The sequence below is a fragment of the Chiloscyllium plagiosum genome, chromosome 29 (genome assembly GCF_004010195.1).
Source record: "Chiloscyllium plagiosum isolate BGI_BamShark_2017 chromosome 29, ASM401019v2, whole genome shotgun sequence".
In the NCBI taxonomy this organism is placed as follows: domain Eukaryota; kingdom Metazoa; phylum Chordata; class Chondrichthyes; order Orectolobiformes; family Hemiscylliidae; genus Chiloscyllium; species Chiloscyllium plagiosum.
In genome coordinates, this window is record NC_057738.1 from 29,963,239 (window position 1) to 29,987,766 (window position 24,528).

Sequence of the window (24,528 nt, forward strand, 5' to 3'; positions counted from 1 at the left end):
TAAATGTTTCCGGCTTTATAATACTATAATCCTATGCAACATTTGTCAACGATGATAAAATATTATAAATTCGTCAGAATGTATATTAAATTCAACATCATTCGAGGATGCAGTTGGATAAAATCTGAAGTAATTCAAAAGTTAAAATGTGTTGTTTTTAAACATTCAATTCTTTTAAACATACTTTATTTGACATGAGCGATATAAATATCAAATCAGCCAATTAATGTATTTGTTTTAAAAAAAATCAAGGGGAGGTGATGGCGGTCCGTCCAAACTGTCATTTTTTTTTCTCTTTGTCTTCAGGGAGAGACAGAATTGTGAAGCAAATCTGTCACTGTACAAACAGCCTGAGGTGGAATAAAGTTCATGTGGGGGTCTTTATGTGTGGAGGAGAATGACCCGAGGAATATGTCAGGTCCACCTGCAGTGTCCCGGAAAACATACAATGAATCGTATTGTGCCCACGCAGCAGATTCACTTCCAAAGCAAAAAGCACTCAAACCAGAAATTAAAACCATTTCCAGGCAAAACGATTACAGACTACATCCATGTTCACCCATCAGAACTCGGAGTGCTCACTAGACCAGTGATGTCACTACATTTGTTTCACGGTCTACTTTATTTTAATTCGCCAGATTGACAATTGTTAATGGGATTGCATTGTGTTTCTGTGTTTGAGGGTGCACGCGTGTGTGCTTAAAGTTAGAAATGATTCGTTACTTTCATACGGTCATTTTCCCAATATTGTTCCGACAAGGCAAATTGCAGACGCTGATCTGATGATTTGCCAATATTTTCTGCCGATGAGCTAAGGTTGGCAATGGATTGATTACAGAACTCACTCACACACACCATTCCTATTGATAACGAATCGATTGCAAATGTGGGTCTATCTCAGGAGCAAATACTCAGGAGCAAGTGTGTGCGTATCTCAGGAACAGATATTAATCGATTGCAAGTATGGTTGCATCTCAGGAACGGATACTAATCGATTACAAGTGTGAGGATGCCTCAGCACCCAGTTACTAATCGATTACAACTGCGGAGCCCATATATTAATCGATTGCAAGCGTGGGGTATCTCAACAAGCAGCAATTAATCGATTAAAAATGTGGGGGTGCCCTCAATGCCCAGTTATTAATCGACTATGTGTGGGGGCATCTTAGTATCCAGGTACTAATCGATTATACAGTTGGGAACATGTCAACACTCTAATTAATCGATTAGAAGGGTGAGGTATCTCGGCTACCAGTAATTAATCGATTACAAGTATTTCAACATCTACCTAATCGATTATACGTGTGGGGGTATCTCAGGACTCAATGACAGATACCAGTTATAAACTATGAATACAATTGGCCTATATGATTATTAAAATTGTATCCTTAATTAGATATCTCATAAGGAATATCTTAAAAGCCACCCCTGCCTTGGATTTTGAATGATTGAGCAAGTAGCAGTTTTATTGGTCTTATAAAGAATACTGGGCTGTTTGATGAAGTGCAGCCCTCATTATTAGAATTATGTTTGAAAGACAAAAGGCTAATTTCCACATTGATCTATTTACACGCACCAATCTCGTAAAGAAGTCAACGTCCGGCAGCTGGGGAACATGGAAAAGAACTCTGCTTTATAATGCTGATATGGTCTAAAATTAAAATCTGAATTAATTTAAAGGTTAAATAAAACACCATCTGAGATTTGTTGATGGCTCGCTAATGCACACACATTGCAGGTTCCGAGTCGAGCATCAGAGATTCTGGGAGTCACACTTGCCGTTCAATGCCTTTTGTCACAATCCTGTAGCCCAAAAAACGGGACGAACATATTGCCTTCAGCCATCTGCAAATGGACTGACACCTCAGAGGGGGTTAGGAAAGGCTTTGAGTTCGGGGGTGGGGGGGGGGGGGAGGGGGAGCCACCAAACCTATTTAAAGCACTATCCAGCTGTTTGAATGGGATCCCAACAATTCGTGTGTGTTTTAGTTGAATAAAATGTTACGGCCTAAATTGCCCCCGTTCAGCATGTGAAAAGGGGGCTGATATTGCACTACTTTTGACGGTGATTCATCTCCAATTCTATATTCTCACTGGCGGCTAATAGAGTGTAAAGAGTCGCAAATGCAGACAGACATCACAATAGGGTAGGAATAGCAACCACACTTTCAACTTAAATCTCCCGCATTATGAGGTACACACGCCGGTGTAGAATTAATCTTTAACAGGGGAGTCTTTACCTGCTTGCCCATCCCCACCCCAAAACAACAATTTTTTAAAAAGTCATAAGCTCTTTAAATGGCTTTGAACTATTCAGTCGACATTACTTTGTTAAAAATGGCTTTTAAAAATGAAATTTCCCCTCGCATTTGTAATATTGCCAGAACTCTGGACATTTATTCCGTAGGTATTTCGCATGTATTTAACCATCCAACGATGATGAACACTCACTGATTCATCTTAAGAGTGCAATTTCTGTAGAGATGTCGTACAAAACATGAAGACTTAAAACAAAATAATAAAGTGAGGGAGTTTGAGGGCGGTGGGGGGATTGGGAAAGAGGGAGAGAGAGAGAGAGAGAGAATCGGGACGGGGGGGGGGGGGAGGTGGGAGAAAAACGCTGCGTAAAACTCTTGTCAAGTGACGAATGTCCAAAAAGTTCAGAAGTTTTTTTTTCTTTCCCAATTCACTCTGCCACCCTGCAGAAAGAAGGACGTTTTGGGGGCAGATGTGAAAACGGGGTTGGGAAAACTCTTCTTCACAAGCGTTTGGGAGAATAAGCGTGGATTGCTCTCTCTCGCTGGCCTTTTTCCTGTGTCGTTATTTCGGCGTGAATTTTTTTGGGGGGGGGGTGGTGGTAAGGAGCTGGAGAGGAACACCACGGAGCCAGGAGACTGCTAACATTTCTTCTGAAAGTTATTGTGTGCAGTTTGGCTGTGTTTTTTTGTTGTTGTTGTTTTTGTTTTGGTTGCTCTGTGGGAAGGCAGCGATGCAAGCTCGCTACCCGGTGTCGAGTCCGAACTCGCTCGGAGTGGTGCCCTATCTGAGCGAGCAGAATTACTACCGGCCCGGCCCGGGATATACCGGGATGCCGGCACCGATGGGGATGTACCCGCACGCTGCTCACGAACAGTACGCGGCGGGGATGGCTCGATCCTACGGACACTACACCCCTGCTCCGCAACCCAAGGATATGGTGAAGCCTCCTTACAGCTACATCGCCCTCATTACCATGGCCATTCAGAATGCGCCCGACAAGAAGATCACCCTGAACGGGATCTACCAGTTTATCATGGAGCGCTTCCCCTTCTACAGGGAGAACAAACAGGGCTGGCAAAACAGCATCCGCCACAACCTGTCCCTGAACGAGTGCTTCGTCAAGGTGCCCCGGGACGACAAGAAGCCGGGCAAGGGCAGCTACTGGACCCTGGACCCGGACTCTTACAACATGTTCGAGAACGGCAGCTTCCTCAGGAGACGGAGGCGTTTCAAAAAGAAAGACGCGGTGCGGGAGAAGGAGGAGAAGGAACGGCAGGGCAAGGACACCGCGGGTCGGCAGCAGCCGGCGGCGGCCGCCGGAGACGCCGACAAACACGCGGTGAGGATCCCGGAGATCAAGACCGAGAACGGGGCTCCGTCCCCACCGCCCCCACCCCCGCCGCCCCTGGCCGCTCCCCCTGCCCTGAGCATGGTGCCCAAGATTGAGAGCCCGGAGCCCAGCAGCGGGCAGAGTCACAGCAGCGGCAGCAGCAGCAGCAGCAGCCCGTCCAACCGCTCCCTCAGCCTGGATAGCCATGAGCACCAGCCCTTCACGGTGGACAACATGGTGCCCTCCCTCAGAGGCTCCCCGCACACCTCTGGCGAACTCAGCGCGGCTTCCCGGACAGGGATCAGCCCCTCGTTGTCCCTCAGCTACGCATCCAGCCAGTCGTCCGTGTACAGCTCCTCCTGCAGCCACAGCCTGAGCTCGGCCGGTGCCGGCACCTACCACTGCAACATGAACCTGTACTCCGGGGAGAGAGCCGCTCACATAGGGGCCAGCGGCGTGGACGAGGCGTTACCCGAGTACTCAATCCCCCCGAGCAGCAGCAGCAGCAGCAGCACCGCCGCTCCTTCCCTGAGCCACGGTCTCAGCAACGGCCAGGAGGTGGCCGGGAGCGGGCCGGGTCGCCTCGCCTCCTGGTACCTCAACCAGGCCGGTGACCTGAGCCACCTGACTTGCAGCGCTTACTCCGGACAGCAACAGAACATCCACACGGTGCGGGAAATGTTCGAAGCTCAGCGGATCGGCCTCGGCACCTCAGCCGTCAGTTCGGCGCACGCCAGTGGGAATAGCAGTTGTCAGATGTCGTTCCCCCCAGCCCAGACACTTTACCGCACCTCAGGTTCGTTTGTGTATGACTGCAGCAAGTACTGACACCAAAAAAAAAACAAACACACGAGAGAGAGAGCGTTTACACACTGTAATTTTTATCTTTTAGAACACAAGGAACAACAGCCCGTGTTTATATATGTCTCATTTGTGTAGATAAACAAAAAACCCCACAAAACCAATTTGAAATTTGGTTAACAGAACAGTGTTACTCCAAAAGAAACGTAAGTTGCTTTTATTTTGCAAAAAAAAGTGTTTAAAAATGAAAAAAAGTGTGTGTCAAATCTACTAGAGTTCACGGCGAGCTAACTCGGACTTATTATAAGCTGTCGGATAGTAATTTATTTTCAGTGTAGTAGAATATTATTTTTAAATATGGACCAAACTCCCCGAAAGTGTTCTGGTGCTGACTCTCCCCCTTCGCCCCACCCCCATCCCGAATCTTTAACGTTAATGTTTTGTTGTTGTTGTTACCCTTCCAGTATAAAGGTTGACTGTATAACGCGATTTTATGTCCTCCTTTTATTGAAAATGTTCCGAAGGCATTGCATTGTTTGTTTCTTAATAAATGACAATTCGCTCCGTCTGTTGGAAACTCAAGAGGTCTTCCGTGTGCCCGGGAGCTCCCGCTGTAAAATTCAGTGCTCATTCAGAGAGACAGAGAGTGGTACGTCTGGGGGAAAAAAAAATTGCTGGCAGGCACAAACTAACTCACTAGCCGAACGCATGGGATTGAATTAGGTGGCATCTCGAATCTCAAAAACTCTATCTTTGCCCCCACCCTCTTCCTCCCCCATTGTTATCTGGTCCACACGTCAAAGGGAGCGCCGCGTCTGCCCAGCTCGAACAAACGTTTGTCATTTCGGATAAAAACCAGTCCTTATCGGCTTGGTTTATCTAAAGACAACAATTAGCCTCTAATTGCAATTGCTCTTTTACTCGATTGCAGTAATTTGGTAGCAATCAGGCATTGATTTAAGAACACAGCAGCCACTTTCCTTTTAAAAAAAGAACTAACACCATCAAACTCAGACAATCATATCTCAATAAATCCAGCCATTTGTTTTGTGTGAAGTGACGGTCAAAACTGACTCCTTCCCCACTCTCTGGTGCAGAGGTGAAGATGGCATTTCTTCATATTTTATTCTGCGGAGTAATGCGACTTGGCATGTTTGTTGAATGTGTTGCAAATGCTCCGGAGAAGCACGAATTCTGACATTATTTCTCTCTCGTGTTTGTCAATTTGCTTGCTGCATTTTTGTTTCTAAAATAAGGAGTACCGCCGATTATTTTGAAAGCAGCTTTTGAGAACTTGCGTGCTGCTTTAAGGAGTTCACTGTTTCACAGCTGGCCCGGTTGAGGTGTACTCTGCCTTCTGGAAGGTTTATGGACTGTGTACGAGGTGTCTCTTCGCGTTGAAGGGTCTTGCTTATCGGTAGCTGTTTAAGTCACACTGTTTTTCCAACAAACAAACTCGGGTATCAAACGAGGCAGCTTTGTTACCGGCCTAGGCCGGTTGGATTCAAATGAATGTAACTGTCTCCTCCGCTTTGTTCACGGTGGCTGCTGTCTTTTTTTCTAAACAAAAAGTAAAATTACATTCAGATGGAATCAGGAGAAGTTAAATGACACTCAAAATCGTTTTAACACAACTTTTTAAAGATTAAGGTTTCTTCCTTTACATTTTTGTCCCATTTGAAATTATTGATAATATCTTAAGATTTGGGTCTTTTTTTGTTCTTTTTTAAAAAAACTTGAAGTGCAATCACGTAGGGCCTAGAACGAATCCCTGGGAAAGGCCACTCTAATTAAGATTAAGCGGAAAGCGTTTTGAAACTGATAAAGAAATGCTCCTGGCTTGCAAAAAGATACTGCCTAGAATTTCGAAGCAGGAGCACAAACTGCAGTTTAAAAAAATAAAGATAAGGTCAGCTATTAAACAGAGGGAGACACTGCCGTTTGGCATTAAAATATCTATCATGTTAAGTTGGAAGCACTTATCACATTAATGTCGTAGCTTTAAATTATATTTGGGAATATTTGCTTAACTCCTCGCTGCAAACAAGAGGAGACCATTACAGTAACCAACAGGCCTCCCATACAATACACAAGAGCATTGGCAGCGGTAAGATTTATTGAGCGCATATTATACCTTATTAGGGCTGGTTGAGTGTTGACTAGACATTTAAAGGAGAAATCCTGGGAGACAATTTCATCGTCCCAGGAAACCTACGCTATTAAACAAGTGCATGATATGATCTTCACTTATTAAAGACCACCAGGCAACATTGAAAAAAAAACACATGAAGCGTGAGCCACGTTTAGCTTTTTGTTAAAAAACATCTGAATGGGTCAACAAAAAAAATGGCCGCCTTTTTACATGGCAATTAATTTGCTTGAACTAACGTGATTAAGGTCACTGGGAGAGGGCTGTGTAATGTGCCCACTTTGGGCTAATCGAGTTATATTAGACACGGGGCCTTCTGTGATTAACTGTTTACACACCATTCCTATAGTTTGTTTTGAACACACACGTGTGTTTAAGAGCTGGGGGGAGGTTAGGTGTAGAGTTCGAATAGGTTTCATTCCTGACATTTTGTAGGGACCAGGATCGACTCCATTCTGAAACCTGCGTATTGTTTACTGAGAGGCACCCACACCCGACTTTGAATTCAATCGTGACTTTGTTCGTTCATATTTTTAACAATAGTGTACCCGAGCCACAAATTAACTGACGAGAGCAGAGGGGTACTTGATTTGGGTATGCAGGGTTTAGAGGGGCACTTCCCGCTCACAATAGAGAATCCCTCGGGACGGTCGAAACTGATTGCATTGGTTGCTACACAGGAACCCAATGCTGGCTGTGTTTATAAGCAAAGCAAACTTATTTAGTTTTTAAAAGCCTCAAAATTTAATCCACGCTTTTCCAATTTGCCATCTGCCCGTGATAAGGTTTCCGCTGTAAGTGTAGTTCAGTTTAATTCGACGAGTTATGGCAACAATATTTGAGAAGATTAAAGTATAACGGGTAGGCTTCTAGTTTTTTTTAAAAGAGACTCACCTAAGGTACGCCATTTCGAATATTTAATTTACAAATGTTTTTCAAAACGTATGCCTGGCAAAGAATTGGAGATAACAAATCAGAATAAAACCGCAAGGGATCTCTAAACCAGTTTTGTTCATTTTATTGAGATGGTCTCATTGAACATATAAGATCCTGAGGGAACTTGACGAAGGTGAATGCTGAAAGAGTGTTTTAGGGGACACGGGTGAAAAATAAGAAGGTATCCCATTCAAGAAGAATATGAGGGGAATATCTTTCCTCGGAGGGCCCTGAGTCTGGAATTCTCTTTCACAAGGACAGTTGAATACTTTTAAGGCTGTGCAGACGGGTGTAGGTACGACTATTAAGCAAACAGGAAAGTGGAGTTTAGGCCAAGATCAGATCAGCCACGATCTTACTGAATGGCCGACTAGACCCGAGGGCCCGAATGGCCTACTCCTGCTCTTTATTGGCATGTTTGCGCATGTATAAGATAATGGAGAACATGGTTCACCAACTTTTAATCGGAAGCTAAGTCATTGGGATGACTAGTTTATGGAATATGTCAACTGAATTTGTATACTAGAAATTTCCAGTACTTCAATGAACATGTAACCTATTCTATTACCGGGTTATGGAATAGCAGGAGTTCTGCAAGCAAATATCTAATCAGTGCCTTGGTCGAATTGTTTTCTTTTTCTCTAGAAGTGATACATTCATGAGTTTCTTGATTTCGGTCTCAGTAATGATGACAAGTTAATATAATTACTCAACAGGTGAACCGGTGATTGGTTAGGAAGATGTAAAATTCAAACGCGTGGTCACTGGAATAGTATCCTGGACATCTCTGAGGATAATTTGTTTGGGAGGAACTGAGAACATTGGACACTAGGAGAAATGTGAAGTGAGGACGCTGTTGTAAATTTAACAGAATTATGGCGATACAAAATGTAATTCTAATCCTGCTTTCATAACACGGTGGGGTTGTACTGACCAGGTGCTGTTTAGCAGGAAATGATGGCTGATCTGAGTTTCAAAGACGTAGCTACTTGTATAACAATGATAACGATTCGTTCAAATTATATGACAATTGATGTAGGATTAAGACTAGTTTTGAGAAATTGGACCTAAGCACACATATATTGGCAGAAATACAACAGAATATAATAATTTACAATATCGACACAATAATAGATACTGTGGAAATTCAATACAACATGAGAAGGGTTCTATTTCTGGATATTCGCAAATTGCTACTAAAAATCATGTTGCTCTTTTCATTCTAAGATATTTTATATTCACCCCGATTCTAATTCAATCTGCATATAGTAATGTCCAAGTCGTTCTAAGTAACAAGCTCACATAATATGTGCGTGTCTATGTTTCGTGAACAGGCATTTGTGAAAATGTATGTCTACGTATCCATTTATCAGATATTTAACAATATTATGGAGGTTTGTAGATAACCACCCCGGTAGTTAAATCGTGAACGTCAATATCAGCTGTGACACCTGATAAATACTTCGCAAAATAAAACTGACAAGATAACGTAGCAAAGAGAGTTCAGGAGTGGGAAGTACTCTGTGCCACCCTATCTCGTAGATGACTGTATATAGGTATCGGGTGTAAATATGGAACTACATAATCATTTGTGGTTTTAATGATATAAATATGGATATAGACAAAACTCACCATAGGTTACACGGATTTTATAATACTTTACGTGTAACACCTCTCATCGTTATTTTTTATGATTGTGATTTGTCTTGTCTGAATAGATTTGACTGAGCAACCTCCCAAATGTTAAACGAATGAATTAATTATGGGGAATAATCACCGTCAAAATACATTGTAGAATCCGTTTTGGTTTTGGCTACATCATCTTCTTTAATCTTCAAACTCGACATGAGAAATCGTTCTCTATCGAGTTAACAGAATTCCTAATTTTTCGGGGATTTTTAAATATAAAAGTCACACCTTTTGGATTCTGGCCTCAACAAAAAAAAAGGACTTCAGGAATATATTCGGAAAAGCGAAGGCAGTAGGAATTTTTTTAAATAATCAAGGACCACAATTGCCTGTCTGACATTTAATTCTTCCTTCTATTTGCTCACTTCCTGTACATTGTTGGGTGCTTAGTCCAGACGTCTAATTTAATCAGTACATGTTCACTCTGACCTAACAGAATTTGATCGCACTATATGGTGTAACATCAAATATGAAAAAAATGAGGAAAATGTAAATAAATGATGCATAATAAAGCAGCCAGAGCCTGTACAAACGTTAAAATATATAATGTATATATTTAGATTTTATCACGCCGGATATTTAAAAATGTCTTTATTATACAGCATATAAGTTCGAATAGCTTTTCTTAACACGTTAAATTAAAATCTTCACCTAAAGATGGAAAGAAACATTCCTGATTAATGTAGCTTTTAATATGGTTTTAAAACATTCGTTTCGATTCATTCTATACATTATTGCACGGAATGATTCTGTTTATTTCATTTTAAAGTTAATTAAAGGGATATCTTCATGCACACCGACTTGTATAAACATATGGATGCATACTTGCGTGTTCACGCTTAGATTTTCAGTTTCCAACTTTAATTATAAAACCATTAATTCTTCCCTGGCCCAATAAACAAACGTCGCGTTAGCAAGAAGATTGATCGTTTTCATGCAACTAAATCTGACTAGTCCAGGAAGAAATAAAATTCAATCAGTGTGCCGAATCATTTTTCATGAGACGGAGAAAGCACAGAGCGAAACGTAGCCAGAGGCCAGTGCTCGGGGATGTCAGTGTAGTAATCCCAAAAATTAGACTTTGGCGAGGGACTTTCAATCTGTGAATATTGTACCGTGAATATTCGCTGTCTCTTTGGTTTCAAAGTTTAGAACTGTTATCAAGTTGCGTGCAGTCCTTTTAACTGGCGGGATAATTCAAATGTGGTGCAACCCGAAATTAGAAAGCTCAATGGTGATTATTTTGCTACGCACAGAATTGATTGGAATATTATGGGTCTGTAACAATCCCACAGCCGTTTGCCAATGAGTCCCATATCTTCTGAATGAATTGATTTTGAACAAAACAAAAAGCTATACAGAGATTCAAATTTCCAGGCGTCTGTGCTTAGATGCATATAAAATGACGGGAATGGGAGTGATCAGTGCCCAGAGTTCAGCGCCTCGTGTTTGAATGTCTTTTTAAGTAGTTTGCGGTGCTGGGTCAGAAGACTGTCCCATGGATTTTTTGTTGTTGCTGTATACTCGGTGATGTGTTCCATATTGTGCGGAACTGAACTCCGTTTGCATGCGTCTGATTTCAGACTATTTTGGGTGAAGGGGTCAAGTCTTTACTTTCGATTTTAAGCGGATCCCGTTGGCTGCCGCCGCACTAACTTTCGCTCCCTTTCTAAGCCAAGCGTCAGAGTAAACTCACGCTGAAAAACTTCAGGTCAGAGCTGATTATAGGGTTGGGTGGCCGACAATTTTTTCCCTAAATAAACACAGCTTGATTCAACCTGGGTGGGCAAAATGGACCAATTTTTACAAACGCTTTCGGAGAAGCGGGGCGGGGGGTGGGTAGTGGGAGGGGGGTTGTTCAGAGCGGGAAAACAAAGCAAGACGGTACTGCTTGGGTATCTTGTGATCCTAAAACAGATCTGCAGCCCTCCACACTCCTAACGGCGATAACAGGGAGCGCCAGCGTACAGACCAACAAACTGCAACACATGAGTTCAGGAGCGAACTGAATACTCTGGCAAGTTTGTAAAGCGAGTCACATCTATCACCCGGACCCAATCAGGCCAAAGTTACCCATTATTGCCAGCAACTCGCTTTTCTCCGAGTGTGAGGTGGATTTGGGAGGGTGGGGGGAGAGGGGGGTCAATAACGTGTGAAATAGTCTCAAGATCATTTGTAAATGTCAATTCGTGGCGGCAATGTGAGGCTGAGATGCAGGTCCTGAAGGTAAAAGAGATTGTCCAGTTTGTGGGCTACCTGCGTCCGTTTAATGTGGGGCGAGATGAAAAATACAAATGATAAAGATACACATTCTCCCCTTGCCTTGGCCTCCACTTGTCTGAGCTCAGATTGTATTTCAAGCCTCGGCTCAAAAGCTTTTTTTTAAATCTTTCATTTGCTTTTAAAAATCTGCCCTCATTTCTTTTAATTAATTTAAAATGCTCAAGGGTATCATTTTCAGATTGTCCCCACACCATCGAGAATAAGGGATGACAGGCAGATTGTGGTGTTTTTCTTTTGAAATAAATTATAGCACCCCGGGAAAATTTCCCTATCAGTAGTTCCCGGGGACAGTCGACTAGGCCATCTCTCCTCACACACCCCTTACTTTATAGTTACTGAAATATAACATTTTGATTTAGGGGCATAGGGAAGTTGACACTTTATTAAACCTCATTTTATCTTCCAGCTACTTCACAATACAAGGGTGGTGGGGAGAGTATAGCGAAGTGTTTGCACAGATGCAGTAATAGCTCATTCCGGAGTCTGGGCGCAATATTCCACATGGAGGTACTTTTTTTCTATTGTTCTGTGAGAAGGGTGGGGAAATACTTGAAAACTAAAAACTGCACGAATTCACAGTTCAGTCGAGATAAGAATCACAAAGGTGTTGGCGGCCCGCTCTCTCACTCGCTACCTTATCAAAGCGACGCCAAAACAGGATCCCGAAAACTTCGAAACAATTGTCTTGAAGATTTTGATGGGTTTTCTGTTTTGGAATTTAACAAGTTGTAATCACTGTGACCCGTGCAGCGGTTCCTTCAGGCTGCTCGCTTGGGACAGGAGAACTGGCCTCCAGACCAGTTAGCAACTTTGAATCTTGAAGGAAATTCTCTCAGGCTTTCCTCACTTTCCCATCAAATCAGGAGCACAAGTGAAACCATGGATTTGCCTCATTCCGTGGAGTGGAAAAAAATTGAATGATAAAAAAACACACATTGACCTGCCAGGACAATGTTAAAAGATTGCCGACAGTTTTAGGCACGTTTCTTAACTTAGTCATATATTGTACCGAATGTGAACTCTTGCAGTGGAAATGAGCTTAGAACAGTAATGATGGATCTTTACAGAGACAAAAAACACAAGGCCAAAACGTAGTGATTAGGCCTTTTGTTGCTGACAATGGTGGCACTTGATGTGAAGGCAGACCTAAGAAGCTCACCGGTACCAATTGTACAAATCCACAGAATAATCAGTGTAGAATCAGTGGGAGAAAGAAAACTTCTGCAGCTGTACAGGGCCCTGGTGAGACCACACCTGGAGTATTGTGTGCAGTTCTGGTCTCAAATTTGAGGAAAGACGTTCTGGCTATTGAGGGAGTGCAGCGTAGGTTCACGAGGTCAATTCCTGGAATGGCGGGACTACCTTATGCTAAAAGACTGGAGCGACTGGGCTTGTATACCCTTGAGTTTAGAAGACTGAGAGGGGATCTGATTGAGACATATAAGATTATTAAAGGATTGGACACTCTGGAGGCAGGAAACATGAGTGCCGAACCAGAGGACACAGCTTAAAAATAGGGGTAGACCATTTAGGACAGAGTGGTGGCTGTGTGGAATGCTCTGCCCCAGAGGGCAGTGGATGCCCAGTTTCTGGATTCATTGAAGAAAGAGTTGGATAGAGCTCTCAAGGATAGTAGAATCAAGGGTTATGGGGATAAGGCAGGAACAGGATACTGATTAAGGATGATCATCCATGATCATATTGAATGGTGGTGCAGGCTCGAAGGGCAGAATGGCCTACTCCTGCACCTATTGTCTATTGAGTTTGAAAAATTGCAGTCACTACTGGATACTGTCTGTTTAACCCCGTGAGAACTGCAGTAGCAGCCCTGGTCTGTATCAACAAATGCAATCATTGAACGTTTCTCTTTCCTGGGCAACATAAAGCGAGTCGGGACACAAAATGCCCGGAACTCCTCAATATCAAACTTTAAAATGAGCTCGAAATCTCGTCTTTTAAAACGAACACGCTAATTGAGAGCGTAGGTAGGCCTTTCGGCCGCTCAAGCTTGTTCCTCCATTCAATAAATTCGCGGCCGATCGGATTGTGGTCTAAATACCACCTTCCCGTCTATACCCAAAGGCTATCACGTTAGTCCAAAAAAATTTTTGATGAAAACTGGAGGAATCGGCCAGTTTCAGCAAAGATTCATCAGCCGAACGGAACCACAAGATCTCAGAGCTTCCGGTTATGTCCAATCCCATCTCACCCCCATCAAAAAAAATATTGAAACAAAACCAGAAATTGTGGAAAAATGCAGCATTTATGGAGAGAAAGCAGAGTTAACGTTTCGGGTCCAGCAACCCTTATAGAGTCATAAAGTCATAGAGATGTACAGCATGGAAACAGACCCTTCGGTCCAACCCGTCAGAAAATATTATGAAATATCTTGATAGTTTGTATCGGAAGTGTGTTTATTTTTGCATGTGACTTTTTTTTCAGTTAAAAATAAGTTAGGCCCAATGTTTAGTTTTCTGTTTAGGCCCAATGTTAGTTATCGCCAATGAAAGGACATAGCCAGGGTTGAGATGTCCGGGTATTGTTGGCCACGGTCAATGATCAATAATGTTGACTGGGCAAATGAGAAATCGCGAGGCCGTCCAGGTGCAACTTTCGCACTGAGTTCTTTCAAAGCTTCGAGGCTGGGTCTGCAAAGATCTGCCAATGCCACGAGGCATTCTACAAGGCAAGCGCATGCCACAGACAGGATAACTACAACGAGGAATTGGAGGGTGCAGCACCTGGGCAGATTGAACACATTAAAGAGGCGCTGGATCTTTTGAAATTGCAGGTCCATCTGTGCTTAATAACTAGACAGTATCATTGTCTCAATCTCAGAACTATTTGTTGTATTTACAGTAACATTTCTTCAAAAGACAGCAATGGGACTTTGTTTTGAAAAAAAATGCAACTGTCCAGACTTTAAGGTTCTTTAAGATCTTTATTGCAAACCCTGATAGGACAGTGGTCTGTGTTAAGCTTCAAAAGTAATTGCAGAGCATTTAATGAGCTAAATAATTACTCAAGCATTATAGCACCTAGAATAAAATCTTAAGAGTTTTAAAGTGGCAACCAAATTCCGGGCTTAATCCGAAACTACAATATTACTGTAAATGTGTTGAGAATTGCAACAGATTTATATAGAGGCGAGTTCAGCTTTTCAATTGGGTGAAGTGACAGCCGGTCTGTACAAATATAAATCTTTGTAATCAGCATGCAGAAAGAGTTACCATTAAGACCCGATTGCTTAGTTTAAGAAATTATTAGCCCCAGTTTTCTAGGGGTAACATTCACATGATATACAAGTCCGTTACCACGGGATGCTCAGTTCAGTGTCTTTCGCGTGCACCCTGCAGCCTCACATCCCGATGCTAAAATGTAGTCTGTAAACAATTTTTTCACAGTTCCGCAAGGTAAACTAATTTTAATTTTAGTACGGTGCTAATGCGTGGAACTTTCAGGGAAAAAAACCACAAGGTAGTTTTTTTTTCATTTACGAAAATTCTGAGGCAAGTTAATTTTGATCACAATTTAACCAATTAAAATAAAAACTGCAGCAAAGCCCAGACATCAATATAAACTGGTTTGGGACACACACAATTGTGATCTATACTTTGCGCACGAGTGCTGTTTTAATTATGAAAGCCCATGCGCTGAAATGAGCTGTATCATGCTAAACAAAGCAGAGCTAATTGAAAAAAGTACTTATGTGAAAGCAGTGCGTCAAGTAAAGTGCAATGCCAACTGTTTACGATAATGGATTTGGTCATAAAAGTCGAAATGGAGAGACATAATAGTAGCAGCGTGCGACCGTCGCCGGGAAGTTCACCCGAGACTGGCCAGTTGATGCGATTGCACCATTGTAGAGTTCAACTCGTGACATTTGGTCAGGATTAGACCCTTTTCGGTCATCTGTCTTTCTCTTCACAGGTACGCACACAGTATTCGTTTCCATTATTCAGCGCGTGACACACACTTAGCCATATCTACGTGTATGTCATAATAAGGTCACTCATCTGCCAGTGCACTCAACACTTTAAAAGTTAGCACCCAGTTTAAAACACAAACTCGCATCAACCAGAGAGTTTTTTTACATAATCTGACAGTTCACTGGCTCCCATGAACTTCTACTTGAACTGCATTCGACGATGCAGCAATTGACAGGAAATTAACACCCAATACTAAATATACACGAACTTCCATTGATTGTATATATCGTTCAAAGGCGAAGTGTCAGTATTTCACTCGCCTTTCTCCCTTGAAGGATGGTATTTTAGAAAACAAAACAGCCATGGCACGGTTAATTTTATAATGCACAGCCGTTTTCCCCTGCCGCTGTGGCAAATCAATTCGTAATCGGAAATATGCTGTTTATCCGCAAATCTGGAATTTTTCGAAAGTCCCGATTATAAAGTGAGCGAATAGCGAAGGGAGTGAAACTACAGCATTATCCAAGCAGTGCGCGAGGTTCTTGCTGCACTGTTGCAAGAAACATTCCAATAAAATCCACCAGTTTGTTGGGGAATATGATTCGCAATTTCCAAACCATTGGTTTTTCACGAAGTTAATTCGCCTAATTCACCGTAGCTTTTTATTATTGCTAAGTATCTGAACGAATTTCTGCATTACAAGGCTAGGAGTGGGGTGTTCTCATTTTATTACCGTTAACAAACTTGCCAATCCTAAAGCAAAGTTTTCACCTTGTGTGTGCGCGCGCGAAAGGTTGGAATGTTTACCAAGTGAATGTCTGGTGTGAATTGAGTTGGGAGCAATTTTGCACATAACGAAATATCATCCAGCCGATGACAAGTTTGCGCCCTTTCCGCGCTGTGTTTTTCTTCAAAGAAGCCCAGAGTTTGGGAATCGCTCGTGGAAAATGATGGAGATTCCCCTGAAAAAAAATCCCAGCAATGAATGCTGTCAGGAATTCAATGACCATTTATCTGCCTGTTCTTCAAAGCTTTTGGCAAAGCGTTGGAACAAGAAACAACTAGGGAAAAAAAAGTAAGTAGCGTTCAAAGAATTGCAAGAGTGTAATGTGCACCATTGAAATAAAATCTACAGTAATACCCACTTAAAAAAAAAGAGAATAATATACGTGTTCTCTGCGGACAAGGCTTCCTTTCACCAGCTGAGGGCAACTGTGGTCAGTCAGGATTTGAGGCTGGATCTGTTTCCCAGGCAGTATAGTGCACAAATCGAATAACCATATAAGTTTTCTTTTATAAACTGTATGCCTGCACTCAATGGTTTTTGATTTGGCAGTCAAACCCATAATTAAATGCATTCATTTATGAAACAATCTGGATTTTCTACACTTTAAGCTACAAAGGTTTGAGAACTTTTGTGTTTTTCAAGTTCTGGGGCGGTGGGGGTTGGGGAGGGGAGCGTTGCCTGCACCTGTATCAATCCTGCTGTAAGCGGGTATCTTTTTCCTTTCCCAGACTTTGGCGATGCCTACTCACATATGTTCTCAATTAAACTCAATAAGGCCCACTGTCTGACTGCTGGGAACTGTGGCGTGTTATAAGGTGTTCTGTTAATGCACCAAATCAACCGAAACTCCAAGAAGAAGAAAACGCGCGGTGTGTTTTCGATACATCAAACACAGTGCTCCAGTCTCCGCCAATAATTATAATTTTTCACTGTCCACCGGGCGGTTGAATGCCAGGAAAATGGAACGGTCATTTGTTTCCGCAAACTTCAAACGGGGCTGGTGTTTAAGATGGGGTAACGTTAATGGGAATGTGTCTGCACTTTTTATTGTAGAGACACCCTCTGCTTCATTATAATCAAATTGCACTAAATGACATTCTTCTTAAAACAACGGGCGAGTACACCATGTTCTCACTGCATCAGCCGGAACTCGACTGGGTGGTTTCTTACATTTAAATCATTGCAACACTTGTCCTTGGAATTCTTCCACTGCCCAATGGCTAAAGTGGATTTGTAACTGTTGCCCGTGCAAACAATCAGCAAACGAAATAAATGAAACCTTTCTTTATGCAGGAGTTAGACTAAAATACGTCTCATAACCAGTGCCCAAATACTGTATCCACACACGCTTTACATCATTGCCAATCTTCGTTCGTGAAACCGCACTGACTCCATTCACTGTGATTGACCTGAGAAACATATTATACCCAAATAATGATTTTAAAAGTGGACTATCAGTTAACATTAAGATACCTTGTAGTGCGAGTGAAGACTGACAGAGAGTGGGCTGGGAAACTGTACTTGCGGTGGTTTCTGTGGAAGGAAAGAGTGCTTTTTGTGCGTGTGTTTTGCGGGGGGCGGGGGGAGGGGGGTGGTGGATTTCCGGACCCAGAATAAACTGTAAGATTCAATGGATAACATACAACTTTACAAACTCAGAAGGGAGAGTCATTGAAATGCAACGGAACCACGTTCTGTAGTTTTTTCCAGAAACATGAACTTTTAAAAGCAAACACTTACAAATGATCTTAAATGTTTAAATGTGTACTAGAAGGCGGTCTATGTGTACTGTATATTTTAGAAAAAAAGGCACCAACATTCCCTCCAAGTCTGGCTGGTGTCTAATTATAGAAGAGGGAGCGGAATGACAAGGCCCCGATCTGCAGGTAAAATGGTCTGAAATACAGAGGGATCCTTCATAACTAGACTGCAACCCCTAAACCTGAAACTGTTCCCACTTACGTTCAAATGATTTCGTCAGAGTTTCCGAGGATTTTTTTCTCTCTCTCTGGGAAAACTAAGCCCTGTGTTGATTGGAAGCGGAGGTTCCGCACTCTACATTATGTATGAGAGTTTCTCTTTAAAGTCAGGCGACGAGGTGCAAAGTGCTGCTGTTTGAAATTACGAGAAAGAGAGAGAGACAAAAACCCAACCCTACTTTGTGTGTAAGATAAGTCACGATACCTACCGCAGATAAACGGATGATTAATTAATGAGACACAGACAAACACAACTCACAAAAGAACAGAAGCCATGAATGGTTAAAACCCTGCACCTACGTGTTTTAATAGACGGAATTATTTTCAGTAACACGCCAGGTTTAAGACAGAACCTTGTTCAAGGCAGAAAAGTACAAAAGCGTCGCCCCTCTCCCGTCTACGAGGTGGTCATTCCAACATTAAGGGCAGTTTAAAACAAAAAAAATAACTTCCATCATTAAACATTGATTCCATCAACCAGTCCCATATAACCAATCATTCCCATATAACCAATCATTTATGTCGTTTGAGTGGTGTTGTAAGAGCACATCACTTAGCACCCTTTTTTAAAAAAAATATGTGAATCGTGTTCCCTCGTTCCTTTGTGGATTGTTCCTTTCTCATTATTGCATTGCACCCAGTGTTCATGAAGAAGTCTTGCGGCCCTGGCGTATGTGTGGAATGGTATCCGGCCTCAGGCGTTTGGATTAGTCTTCATCAGCTCAATATCAGCCGCTACCATCTCTCTGACCAGTTCCTGCACACAAGCACAGCAACATCAGCTCAGCTCACCGAGTATTTCACAGAATCCGCGTTAGAAAGACACAATGAGCTACCGCTGGAAAGCGCGTGAACTCCAGACACCCAGACAGTACGAAAAAGGTGAAAAAAAAATTAATAGTGGCGAAAGAAAGTGACAGAAAACAAAACTCAGAATCTACAATTTTAACCCCAAAGTATAGATCCACAGCGGTCATGTGTTTCTGCCACGGATGTTAGGGGAGAGGGTTCAATTAAATCAGTTAAGTAATTGAAATACAGGATGGAACAGCGAGGTACGGGGCCTAAGTGAGGTACTCAGACACCACACAAATGGATTCACAGAAAAATACAACGCAGTTGTTGGGGTGCAGGAAAATGGAGAACTTTCAAATTCATTTCTTTCATATTTGACCCCCCCCCGCCACAATAAAAGCCACTTACGTCAAATGCAACTCTTGGCTTCCATCCTAGTTTCTGCAGCGCTTTGGTGCTGTCTCCTTGCAGAAAATCCTGAAGAAAGATGAATCACAGGGTCAACGTCAAACGACACTACACTACTGTGTTTGCATTTTTATAGATTATTACCGCTCTTCTGGTTAAAGCCTCCACAAAGCGCTGGGGTAATCGAGCCCAGCGGCAGCGGACAGTCTCTCTGGGATGTGGCAGGTTTAAGGTCAGGGGTAAGGTTAGGGTCGAGTTGCTGACAGGTACCACCCTGACTGAGTTCCCGCTGGCGGTCAGACTGACGGAGACGGTCGAATTTGTCGCCTTCATTTTGGCCGAAGAGGTTAAGGCGCAAGAAGGGCTGTATTAAACTAGATCATCTCTCTCCGACGCTGAATGGAATTACTGCTGCCTTTAACACCGCTTCGGTATTTCATTGGTCTTCACTTTTTTCAGAGGCCGTCTCAGTTACTTGCTCCCAAATATTTGAGATTGAATAAAAACTGCTTGACACTTCAGGCTTGCAAGAAAGTGCCCTGTGCCACTTTTTTTTTAAAAGAAAAAAACAAAGTTGTACATCACCTGTAATTATTTTTAACACCACCCCTCCAAACAACTGAACCACACAACTAAAAGTTTCCAACCGATTTATCCCCACACTTCTTAAAACTTCACATTTACTGCTTTTCAGTCAGCGCTAAACTTAAACCTTCCCGAAAAAAATTCCCAAGGGATTATGTTGTATTTATACCAATATACAACGTGGTTACAGAATAGTGGTAGCATTTAATTAAAATTACGGCTTTATTTTCCTTTCTGGTTGTATTGGATGTTTTAACTAAATAATTCACTCGTAATTCGGGCCACAATGATATTGGAGGTTAAAAGGGCTAATTAAAATGTCAACTGATTTTCACAACTCAGTTCCTCGTCCTGTGTGTGCCAAAGGTGCCAATATTTACAAAACCTTTTGAACAAAGGTGTTCAGAGACACAAAAAAAATCGAAGGACGACCAAATCAAATACGGCGAATTTCTCAACTCCTGATCTGAATTCTTAACACTTTCATTGCTTCTTTTTCATCCAGTATCGATTCACTTCTGCACCAAATTCCTTCACAACATTTCCCCAAGGCCGTCTCACATCAGACTCAGCGTTAGCAGCTTAACTGGTGGGTGGTGACAGGGGAATTCAATGGAACATCGTTTATTGGGACAACCGATTCGAAACAGCACAACAACCAATAACTGGGCAGATCCACGCTTAGCCTTAGTTCATCTGTTAGTCAAGTGTAAAATACAGCATTGCTTTGGCATGTTCCTGACAGGTTGTCCTGGCTTCAGTCACCAGTTTATGAAAGGTTTACTTTAGGGTATCTATAAATTATAGCTAGTTCACAGATACAAAAAGATGATGGTATATTGTACCTCACCTCAGAGGCTAGAATACAAAGAGGCAGAAGTGATGTTTCAGTTTTGATTGGACCTTAGGTTGCTGGTTCAATTCTGACTGAAAAAGAGTCCGAGTCTTTTTTGTTTTCATTAGTAAGGGAATCAAAGAGCATAGGCAGGAAAGTGGAGTTGAAGATTATGAAACTGGCTGTGATCTCACTGAAGGGCGAGTGGACTCAATGGTCAAAACAGTCCACTTCTGCTCCTATGTCTTCTGGTCTTAAGAGTTCAGGATAGATGTATTATCCTTGGAATCAATAGACCACTGAATAACTAGATAATTAGCAATTATGAGGGCAGGTTGCAAAAATTAATTCTAAAGAAGCATAGTTATGCACTTGAATGTTAACTGTTTCTCTCTCCACTGATGCTCCAAACCTGCTGAGTTTCTCCAGCACTTTCTGATTATATTTCAGATACCCAAACACTACATTGCTTGCAATTGTACAAATTTGGGTTTGTTCCCTTTAGTTAGAACATTGGAGGAGCTGTTGATCGAATGAGTTTTACAAATTATCAAGGGGTCAGCTGTGGCTCAGCGAAGAGCTTTCTTGCATGAGTCACAAAGCTGAGAGTTCAAGTCCCACTCAGATTTGAGCTAACACTTTAATACATTACTGAGGGAGTGCTTGACGTTCGTTTCAGAACCGTTTGCCCTCACAGGTGGATGCAAGGTCTGGTGGCACCATTTTGAAAAAGACCAGGGGCTTAATCCCTTCTGTCCTGAGTAATAATTATCCCTCAGTCATGAAGATAGGTTATCTGGCTATTATCACACTGCTACTTGTATGGCCTATCTGTGCATAGACCAGCTGTTGCATTTTCTAGACTACAAGTATACCAGTGACTGCACAACATTGGCTGTGCTCTGGACATCTTGAGGTCATGAAAGGTGCAATATTAATGCAAGTCTCTTTTAAGACATATAGGTACAGAGACACTTTATTGGAGCAATATAAGAACAAGGGAGCATAATCTTAAAATTAGAGCTACATCATATTACAGTGAAATCAAAAGCAACAATCTTCATACAAAGAGTGGTGGATATCTGGAACTCAATCCCTCAAAGGACAGTGTACGTTAAGATAATTGAAATTTTTAAATTTGGAAACCAACAAATTTTTGTTAAGGAAGGATGTTAATGAACAGCAGTAAAAAGTGGGTAATTGCTCAGGCACAGATTAGCCATTACATATATTGTAACACATTCAAGGTACTGGCATCTGAACCTATCTTCTTAATCACAACCTTCTTTCACATTAAACATCATGTTAGTAACGATGACATAAGAAAAATGAATGCTTCAAAGCATTGTTAAAGTTATACTTTAAAAGACAATAGTCCTGTAACAGTCAAGATACCTGTTAACTAATTCAACTGTAGAGAAAGTTGTGCAAGTCTTGTGGTGTTTCCAGCTGTGGGAATTGTTTAATGCAGGATGATGTGACATATATTAGAATACATGTAGTCAAAGTATTACTCTACAATGTTAAAATAATTAGCAACTGAAATATATTATGTTGTTCTACTATTGCCATAAAAGTTGATTGACTTTCTTCACTGTACAAATTAACTTATTTGGAATCCATTCCTGTGCTTCTTTAAAATAGAGATGTGTACTTGTCAAATAACATGTTACTTTAATTCTCTTGAATGAAAATCAAAGGTGTGACAGCACAGTCATCAAAGTGATTAGGTTAGATTAGATTCCCTACAGTGTGGAAGTGACAATCCTTTTCAGTTGATCATTTTCAAGAAATCTGTTTAGCTCCAGACAGCAAAGTAATAATATTTTCTACCTTTTCTAGTATAATGTGTCACATTCATGGAGTGTGAAAAAGTTCGCAAAATGCATCAATTTTGCCAAAAACAGCTGCACAGCTCAGAAGAAATGGGACTGTGATTTTCATAGTACAATTACAAGAACACATTCCATTCTGATGTAATGTCAATTTTTCTAGTTAAATCTACATGCATTCACACATCATATATAGGAAATATATATGCATTTTCTAAATGACAGATAAAAATCTTAACTTCAATTTTAAATTTCACAATTTCAACAAAAGCAGGGAGATGACAAAGTAACTTCTGATGATGTATTTTAATGATTGATTCTGAACTGGTTTGTTAATATTTGTGAAGTATTGCCATAAAGACAGTTCTGCATGAATTGCAAGGAAGCAGAAATTTGGTTTAAGGTCCCTCCACTGTTGCCATGCGCTTGGGATTACTTACTGTCAGAATCAGGCAATGCTGGGAAATGCATTTAATCCAACCACTTAAAAGTTGGAGAATACAGCACAGAACCAGTAAAGGCAGTGGGGTGAAAAGAATATTTTCTTGCTTAAGATCTTGTCAAAGCACCAAACAACAATCACTCAGTGTGCAAACGTGATTAACTGACAAATATCTCCAAGTTCTTTGGACTGTGATTTTATATTTGGCTAAGTACAACTGCTCCACAGTGCATTTGGTAATTCCATATACAGATTGGCTGCCTTTTCGCAATACAGGACTGTTTGACGAGGAAGCATTTTGTTGGAGACTTTGCACAATAACTCATTATCTAAATACTAAATGCTTATTTAAGTTTTTTTTAACTTAAAGACATGAAACAGTGTACAAACCTCACTTCCACCATAAATCATTCTACTACCCTAACCCCAACTCGCCTTTGTTTCAGAGTTCATAGAATCCCTCCAGTGTGGAAACAACAAGTCCACACCGACACTCCGAAGAGTAACACACCCAGATCCATTCACCTAACCTATTACTCTACATTTACCCCTGACTAATGTACGCCATCCACACATTCCTGAACATTATGGGCAATTTAGCTTGGCCAATTACCCTAACCTGCACATCTTTGGACTGTGGGAGGAAACTCCACACAGACAGTCGTCCGAGGCTGGAATCAAACCCAGGTCCCTGGCGCTGTGAGGCAGCGCCGCCCTTTTACAATTTATTAACAGACTGTTGTCATATATTCCCTTCACTATATACAATCTACATCCTATAATGTGACAGAATAACTTGTGGATTCCTCTGGTCAGTGGTATTTCAGTAGAACCACTGCAGCTGCCTGCCATCTGAATGGCTTGTGTAGACTTGGCCAAAATTCCAAAGTTTATAAGCATCACTTTGAAAAATTAGATTTTGTAATTATGAAGCTATGAAAACAAGCTCATCTATTCATTAATTCCTTAAAAATAGAATTGCCAAAAATACCATTCCACAAATTTTTCTTTAATTTTTGTTCATGTATTAGATCCCACAAGTTTAATGACAACTGAATCATATTTACATGTATTTTGTTTTGAATTTTCCATTAATTCAAATTTAGCAATGCAGCTAACATAACAAAGTAGAACTGAGCTAATATTAAATTAGCAAATACCTATATTGAAAGGTGAACTGTTTCCTTTTATTTAAGCAGTACTTGTTGGCATTATTAGGGAAACCAGCACAAAGAAGTTATTGATCTTGATAGTCTGAGACTGCTAAATTAACACAAAAAGAGATGAAGGATTTGATTACATTATAAGAAGACAGTGGGGCTTATCAGCAGTATCACTATTGTCCTCTACTGGTAGAATTACACTATAACAGTGCCTACGATTGCAAAAAACCTTCATCGGTTGTAAAGGGCTCGGTGATGCCTTGAAATTGTGTAAAAAGCTATGTAAATGCAAATGTTGGTGCAGCCAGAGTTGCAAAACTTCAATG

At 41.5% G+C, this 24,528-nt stretch overlaps 2 protein-coding genes across 2 annotated transcripts in view; one reads left to right on the forward strand and one right to left on the reverse strand.

The window, feature by feature from the left end:
* Window positions 1-2,616: 2,616 nt before the first annotated feature.
* Window positions 2,617-7,680, forward strand: LOC122564464 (forkhead box C1-A-like). Its single transcript, XM_043719390.1, has one exon. The coding sequence runs from the start codon at window positions 2,990-2,992 to the stop codon at window positions 4,415-4,417; it is 1,428 nt and encodes a 475-aa protein (XP_043575325.1). The 5' UTR covers window positions 2,617-2,989; the 3' UTR covers window positions 4,418-7,680.
* A 10,739-nt stretch (window positions 7,681-18,419) lies between these two features.
* Window positions 18,420-24,528, reverse strand: part of gmds (GDP-mannose 4,6-dehydratase) — a 652,848-nt gene continuing 646,739 nt past the window's right edge. The window contains exons 10-11 of the mRNA XM_043719391.1: window positions 19,346-19,414; window positions 18,420-18,899 (exon numbers count right to left, since the gene is read on the reverse strand). Coding sequence (XP_043575326.1) covers window positions 18,837-18,899; window positions 19,346-19,414 — 132 coding nt within the window. The 3' untranslated portion in view covers window positions 18,420-18,836. The remainder of the gene's footprint in view (window positions 18,900-19,345; window positions 19,415-24,528) is intronic.

What these genes read in the sequence shown, in the direction of transcription:
- LOC122564464 (XM_043719390.1), top strand. Translation starts at nt 2,990, where the DNA reads ATGCAAGCTCGCTACCCGGTGTCGAGTCCGAACTCGCTCGGAGTGGTG.